The sequence below is a fragment of the Cariama cristata genome, unplaced genomic scaffold, assembly GCF_000690535.1.
Source record: "Cariama cristata isolate BGI_N322 unplaced genomic scaffold, ASM69053v1 scaffold6734, whole genome shotgun sequence".
Lineage (NCBI taxonomy): Eukaryota > Metazoa > Chordata > Aves > Cariamiformes > Cariamidae > Cariama > Cariama cristata.
The window spans coordinates 89469-97734 of record NW_009613428.1 but is presented as its reverse complement, the minus strand read 5'-3'; the positions used below and the strand labels follow the sequence as shown (position 1 = coordinate 97734).

Genomic DNA, 8266 nt, shown 5'->3' with positions numbered 1-8266 from the left:
GAAAGAGAAAAAAATCTAAGAAAAGCAAAATGCGTATTTTTGTTAGTTTCAGCAATGCTCCCCTTCTCCCTGCCCCAGAATTTTTAAAAAAGCAAGTTTCTTTTTTATTTCTTTGGTTGTTTTTTTCTCCTTCTAAACTACAATTTAACCAGCTCTAAAACCTACCCTGAATTTCAGGAAGGCTGGGCTAGAGTATTGTGCATTGTTTGTATATTTAAAAATTTTTAAAAATCCCTGGATCCAGTGTTGATCTTGATTTTAGAAAGAGCAGAAGCAGAGCTGACTAGCATCTTTATCATTCCTTTCAAGCACTATTGTTGTTTTTTTTTTCTTACTGTGCTTTGAGCGACCTTGAGACTTGCTCCGACTTGGCCACCCTGCCTGTTGGCTTACCCAATGGTGGAGTTCAGAAATCCAGTGATCTCTGAGAACTGGGGCCAGTCAAGCTCGTCCGTGAAAGCCATTGGGAGATTAGCAAATGATTTCTGAAAGAGAAATTTTTAAATCAACACAGTTTCACCCTCAGAGACAAAAAAATCATTTCAGCAAACTCGAGCACTTCTTAGCTATAGCATTAGCCAGACAGCAGCACTCATATCTATAGCTGTAGCGGTAATTATTTATGCGTATACTTTAAAAGTTGACTCTTGTAAGACGGACGTATCAAGAGATGGAGGAAGGGAAAGCAGAAGAGAGATCTGAACGGCATCTCCTGGCACCCTTTAATTCTGGAAAAGCCCAAAACTCCTCTTGACAAGGAGCATGTACTGCAGGTGCAGCCCATCAAGGTGGCAGCTGTTTGCTGCAGCATCCATCCTGTCCAAAAGTGGGCTTTCCTTGGGCCCAGGAGGAGATGACAGCGTGATGTCCCCAGCATATGTGGCAGAAGGATAATGTTAAATTCACTCCAAGGTCCCTCACCCTCTCCAGCAGCATGAACTGTGAGCAGCCCTAAAAATCTCTGCCTGGTCCTCACTGCAAATTTCAGGGATGGCACTAAAGCAACAGAGCCAGAAAGGCCTCCGAGCACGGCAGGGACCAGGGAGAAAAACCCATCATCTGCCATAACCTCCCCACGCCAATAGATGCAACCTTTGCCCTTCTCTGCTTTTGCCGGTACCAGTCCCTAACGCTTTTTTTAAGCGACTGCCTCTGCGAAAGCCTCTATGCAGAGGCAAGCTGCGTTGCACATTGAAAACACAGTGCCCTCTTCCTTTCCACTTTCATTTCTGAATGTGTCGAAAGTCATAAAAGGTGAGAAAAATGGCCTCGAGAAATCACACCATCTCAGAAGAATGAGAACATGGAGTAGATTTTCAGCTTCTCCTAGTCCGGGGTACGCTCGCAAAGACAAATGTGTAAATCCAGTGTGCTCATACTGAAAAACTGTGGATGAAAAAGGTAATAACCAAAAGAAGGTCAAAACATAAAACCAGAGAACTTACAGGCTGGTTTAATCTGTGTAATTTATTAGCTTAATTTTCTTTTCAAGCTATTGTGGGGTTTCCTTAAACCCTCACTGCTATAAACAGCAAGGAGATGGGTAATTCTTTCTCCAGGAGGGTCAGAGCTAACTGAAGAGCCACGGAAGAGCTAAATCTTGCAGTCCCCAGCAAGTCCTCGTTCCCAGAAAATTACCATTTAGGAGAATGGGAGCTACGCTTGATTATATGCTTATGGGTCTGGACTGTAAGAGGATGCGGGCAGATGCAGGGCAAGGGGAGGAGAGCCGAGAAAAGGGGGTTCTGGGGGGGCAGAATTCCTGAAGCCGAGCTCTGAGCAGCCTAATGCAGAGCAGATGCCATTTTAAAGCACGTAATGACATATTTGACCTACTTAGAGTAGATCTGCACGAGTTACCAAGGTGAAAATGGTCTGGCGTAATTATCTTTCAGTTGGTTCTCTCTCTCATATGTATATATATATATATATATCTGTGTCCTTGAGTGTATCTGTATATACATATACTTTTTTTTTTCTTTTTTTTTAAGACTGAAGGGAACTTCCAAATCTGCCACCTTGAAATAGGATCGTTTTGTGTGCAAACAAGCACTGAATCCAAGGGCACAGCTATGAGCAGAAGTGGAGGGGTACAGTACGGCTTGGCCATTTGCAATCCTTGTAGCTTTGCATTAAAGGTGACAGAAATATTGAAATAGTCACTTAGCATGGAACAAATTATGATCTCTTCTAAGTCACAGCATATAAGAGTACAAAAAGAGCCCCCAAATGATTAAATCTTTTTAAAACAAATCCTTCTATGACCAATTCTCTCATTATTTCCCGTTGGCACTCCAAACCAATATTTTCATTGGACAAGTCCCAATAATTTTTAACTGGGCTTTTTTCCCTTACAAACTTAGCTTAAATATGAATTAGCCAGAACCTAATTGAGTTGCAAATTGGTTTGGAAAGGAACATTTGAGCCCAGAATTACAGTTGCATTTGAAAACTGTATATACGTTTAGCATTGACGCTGTTCCAGCAAAGCACTTAAAGCCAGGCTTTTGAAGATATTTCAGGACCGAAGAGTGAAGATGAGTAGTTAATGGAAATTTCAGAAGAATGCTAGACCTTGAACTCTGCAGAGTTTGGAAAGCATGGTCTAACAGACTGCGTTTCGTGTAGTCTTGGATGCAAATGTGTCCCACTCTAGAGGTGGATCTATGTTGACTTTTAGCTTAAAACTCTTCTGAGCACCGCCTTGTTTAAATACCATTCTCTCAGACTATTCTGGCTGAGAAACCATGCTTCAGCCTACGTGCCAGATTTTAGCAGAGAATAATTAGAAAGTTATTCCAGCCTAGCTTCAAATGCCATACTTTAGCCTCAAACGCTTTAGATGGGTCTCATTTTGAAGGCATGTCCTCACTTCCTAGACGCGTCCTACCTTGAAATATGCGGCAGCCAAAGCCGTGGCTGATGCCAAACGCACGCATGCCAAGCTGGGCTTAAATGGAAGAACGTTCAGGGTTGTTATGGGAAGAGATTTTTCAATATCAGAACGCAAAAGGGCCTTGGAAACCTAACGCTCATTGGAGCCTTTAGAAATGTCAGTCCCAGAAAATCCTGAAAGCACTGAAGTATCCCTTAATTTGACGAGGAATTGGGTATTTGGTTTCTGTACTGACTTTAACGCTGTTCAAACCCTTGGGAAAGCATTAAGTACCACAGGCAACTTTCTTATTCTAAGTATAGAAACAAGCAAGCCTTAGAGCTCTTGAGGAAAGCACAGCCTATCTTTTTAAAAAAGCATGTATGGCATTTCTACTCTGTAAAGCTGCAAGGGACAGAGGTTTGAAATTAGCCAAATCGTTACCTTATTTCCCCCTAAATCCAGCATCTTAGTCAGCACCATACTAGCTGGGAGAAACTTGCCTGCGACTCACTGGACTCAGAGGGAAGCTAAAGAATGCTTTTCGTAAGATTTTCGCTGATCAAACCTCTGTTTTTTTTTCTAGTGGTGCAAAAAAAGAAGTCAGTGGGTTAAGTGTTTGGGACATCCTGAACCTGCATTTAAAGAAACGCTGAATTCTTTTAATGGGAAATATATAGTATGGAACAGTCACTTTAATGAAACCTGAGAACCCCTTGAGTTTGTGGGCAAATAGATATTTACTGGATTACAGATAAATGTGGGATTTATTTTTCTCTTTATCCAGCCTGAAATAGAGATCCAAGAGTTTTAAAATGCATCTTCCCAGAAACGGTATCATTTTTAAATGCAGTGTTTTTATCTCCAGACAAAATTATCTCTAAAATGAGATTTAAAAGGAAGCTTCTAGCCCAGACATATAACAGAAAAATGCTGCATTTAGTAGCTATTTGGAAGTCAATTGTAAGCAGATGGACAGAGCAGCAGGAGCACGCTATCCATCGCTAGACACACCAGTGTTGTCATCATTGGCTTTCTGCAAAAACCATCTACCTCAAAAAAAAACCCAACCCAGTGTTTCTTCTGCTTTGCTAAACCTCATAAAGTGCATGTCTACTGCATTACACTTCCATTTTAGCATCCAAATTTTCAGGTCAAAGGAACGAACACTCAGCTCAACTCTTGCTGAACCTTTTAAAGGTAGAAGAGCCTGGCGAACTCAAAACCTATTGACAAGCAGAAAGCTAAAATAAAGTTAACTCATCGTCTTCTTGCAGCCGCATAATTCTCTTCTGTAATTGCACTCTGGGTGTTTGGGGATTTACTGGAGTGATGGCAGGGTCAGGACCGAGCCACGTGCTCGGCTGCCTCTGCAGGAACATGCAGGCAGGTGTCCTCGGTGATGGTCCCTACATCATTTTCTCTGTGATGCTGTAGGGTAGACCTTGGGAGTCAGCAGCACCAGGTTGGTCAAAAACCTCAAAATCAAGATACCTGGGACTTCCCCTAGTGCTACATCAGGTAGGGTTGGGGTTTTTTGATTTATTTATTTTTTTTTTAACTGGAGAAATAACATACCTGAGCTATAGCTTTCAAAGATGTGTCCACCTTGTGATGGATATATTTTCCAAACCAAGGAGTGTCTCTTTGTGGGAAGAACATACTCTAAGAGGGATGATAACTGTATTTGTGACTGGCTCCTAGGTAAAGGCTTTGGAAAAATCATGAGTCCCCTCTCTGATATAGCGCATGTCTCAAGCTTGGCAGCAGGCGAAATGGGCTGGAAGAGCCCACTGCTGTGTCCATGCAGGCAGGCTGGCCTTCAGGTTTCCCCCCTCCCCAAAAGAGCCTCCTTGATGAATGCAGGGACATGATTCAGGTCTCTACATTTGGTCACTTCGGTTTAAGAAAAGATGACGACCAGGAAGGCACTAGGGGACTTGATATGGGACAAGAGAATGATGCAACTTGATGCATTCCTTTACATGAGATGACGTATGACCAGAGCATGTCCCCCTGCGCTGGATTATACGGGGAGGGGAGGTTATTAACCTGTGAGAAGCTCATGCTAAGAGGTCAGTAAACTCACGATTAAATCAGGAAATCCAAAATCCAGTATATAACTGCTTCCCATCAACAGTCTTCAAGACGATGGTGTGGGCATCCGGATTTCAAAGCTGTTCACCCCAAATACCCATCTGATCACCCTCGTGCTAATCACCCAGCTACCCAAATGACATCCCGAGCCTGCTTCGGTGAGGAAATTTCTCATTCATATTCTCTTTCTTCCCTCACTCATCGTTACTGCTCCTTGGCATGGTAGATTACGTGCAGCATAATCAGGGGAAGCAACCATTCTGCAGAGCCTCTTAACTAAATTCTCAGCATCTCTCCTGAAAAATGATTTCCCCACTAATTAGCTTTAAAACAGGAATGAACAGCTGCCACTGATGTGGTACTGATTAACAGAAGGGCCACAGCATTGTTACCGAGGGTAAATTGTACTTTACACTTGTATGTGTAAACAATTGTATATGTGAACATGTATAAGGATAAATACAAATAAGTGAAATATGAAATCTATAAAGTATATAAAGTAGATGCATAAAAAAATAGAAAAACATTAAAGTAATAAAATAATACACTTCACAAATCTGAACTAACAGGCACACAACTTTTTCCTTGCACACAATTAAAATCCTGGATGGGGTGTGGAGGAAAGCCCTATTTGGAATTCCGTGTAGAGGGTTGAGAGTCCACTGAAATGGAAATTAAAGCTTTGAACTGACTCTAGCGTTGACTGTAGAGAAAACCATTTGATAAACTAATTTTTCTATGTCTTATCGAAGGAATTTTGGCAGAACCAAAGCAAAGTGTCTTGAGTTTGACAGCATGGGAGAAGGGCAGGTACACGAGGTTAATGCCTTATCCTCCCCTTTCAGAGCCCTAAATTCAAGTTCTTGCTGTGGTCCCGGATTAAGGATGTTTTCTGTGAGATTAGGATGTAGACTCTCCACACTGGTCACAAAACCATCCCTGGATGTGCTCAGAAATTCTCCTCAAGGAAGGCTTTGCACTGAGGAAGGATTGAAGCCAGTTAATTTGTGAATTAAACCTACAGATGAAGGATATTTGCCGGTGGTATTTAATATTACACATCAAGACACAACAGCATCGCACCTTCACAACCCCGAGGCAGCTGAATTGCTGCTATTGCCGTCCCACCCACAGCAAGCGAGACACAGCCGACAAGCAAGAAGAAGAGGCACTGACAAAGTCTGAATTAGCTCCGAAATTTTTTTGCTAGCACTTTCGTGCTCAGGTGACAACTTTCTTACTTAAGGTGAGCTGCAAATTAAATAACTTTTTACTATTGCCAGAGCTTAAACGCAGACACTAGGTTTTTTACACGACTCAACTCTCTGTATCTCCGCATTAATATTTAACCGCTGTATTTTTGCCAGGTTGGTAGGAAAGCTTGCAAATAGTCCTGGAAAAGAACCCGTTCTTCCCTACCCTGAATCCTACATACCCCGGACAGCCGGGCTGGGTGCATTTTCATTTTCTGCAAGCTATTAGCCCAGCCCTGCTCTCTCCTGCGGCGATATAACCGACTTCCCCAAATTCCTCTACATTCTACCGTGCTGTACCCCTGCCAGAGGTCGGTCTGATGTTGCCCAACGCAGGGTGCCCAGCATCTGAAGGGACTTGAAGTTATCTATACTACTCTCTTTTACCTTTTTCTGCTAGCTCCAAAAAGTGGTATTTTAAGGACTACCTGAATGCATCCCTTTCTTGCTGGGCTCAGAACAGACGCCAGCCCCGGTGCCTTGTACGGGTGGACCAGAGATGTCTCTCCCGGGACTGGCTTGCAGCAGCTGTAGGTCTGTGTGTGAAGTTCAGGCTTCTTCTTTACTTACTCATATATTGTATTTAGCTTCTCCAATTCCAGCGATGCCCAAACTCCTTTTGTTTTATATACTGTGAGTGGGGTGACTACGAAGGGCCAGAGAGTGAACACCTCTCCCTTTGCCCTCCTTGCTAGCTCTAACGCCCACCTCACCAGCTCTAACCCGGAGTCACCCTCTCTGCAAAGGAAAGCAGCTCCCTTCTCCCTTTCCAACCCATCCTCGATCTTCCCCACACGCTGGTCAGACGGAGCTGAGTACCGAAAGCATTTATTTGTTGGACCTTACACTGAGAGCACCAGATCCCTTCCCGTGCAAGTTGCTCTACACCCATCAGACAGTAACGAGGTACCATCAAAACTCACTTTATAATCTGCGCTCCAGCTCCCGGCCTCGAAGCTTCTGCCTCTTCATGCCATTACCAGCCCTCCACCCATCCAACCAGTGGACCAGCAAGCTTCAAGCAAGAGAAATGCTTTCTAAACCTTCATTACAGTGATGATAAAATGCTGACATTGCCTAAAACTATTCTTGCCTACACGGCTCTGCCACCAGCATCAGTGCCAGAATCATCATCACCATCAGTATTATTACCATCCTTATTAGACAAGATAATCTCAATTATCGTTACTGCTAATTTATTATGCTCGTCATCAGCTCTGTCATCAGTGTCATTCGTCTAATCGTTGCTCATAAACGTTTAACAAAGAAAAACAACTGTTAATCCACAACATTTAAATCGGCTCAGCTCTGGGAGCAAAAGTGAGGGAAAAAACCCCGCGAAACTCTCAGACCTCCAACAGCACTGTAACTACTGACATTTGGGAATAAGTATTGTTCTCCAGAAAATGTCCACATCCTTCTGCTACAGGGGCCAGTGGAGGAGCAGCAGGTTTTCACCGGGGAAGGTGGGCAATGATGATCTCTCTGCTCAGCCCCTTGTGCAGAGATGGCCAAGGCACAGTGCTCCCTGGCTGAGGACTGACATCACCTCGGGACAGGCAACCACAGCCAAGGACAGGAGCATACCTGCGTGTTTATCTCCACTCCTCAATTGCAGTTTGCTGGAATGATTTTTTTCTCCTCAATTATTTCATTCCATGCCAGTGAACTGCAACAGCTGAGCCTCAGCATTATTCATCGTCAGGCGCATTTTGTTGTTGTTTGAAAATGGGAAATGCTGGGATACTGCCTGAAGATGGACATCGGTGTGGTCGTGATATTTTATGGTCACTACAAAAAGTCTTCCCTTTAGGACAAGTCCATGATAAACCCTTGGATGACCCTCAAACACCTGCAGATGTATTTGTTCAACAAGCCTCAGAGCCTGAACACCAGAGTTACTAGCCCTGTTTCACAGATGGCACAGAGGAAGGAAAACAATCCCAGACACATCATTTCAAAGCCAGATGCCTAAAGCAGAAAGAGTCACTTCTGCAACACTTGCCCAGCAAGGAGCCGTACCAACGAGCCCGGTAACGGC

At 43.5% G+C, this 8266-nt stretch overlaps 1 protein-coding gene across 1 annotated transcript in view; it reads right to left on the bottom strand.

Moving 5' to 3' along the window:
• Positions 1–8266, bottom strand: part of AOAH (acyloxyacyl hydrolase (neutrophil)) — a 73910-nt gene that overhangs the window by 26149 nt on the left and 39495 nt on the right. The window contains exon 13 of the mRNA XM_009699013.1: positions 394–485. Coding sequence (XP_009697315.1) covers positions 394–485 — 92 coding nt within the window. The remainder of the gene's footprint in view (positions 1–393; positions 486–8266) is intronic.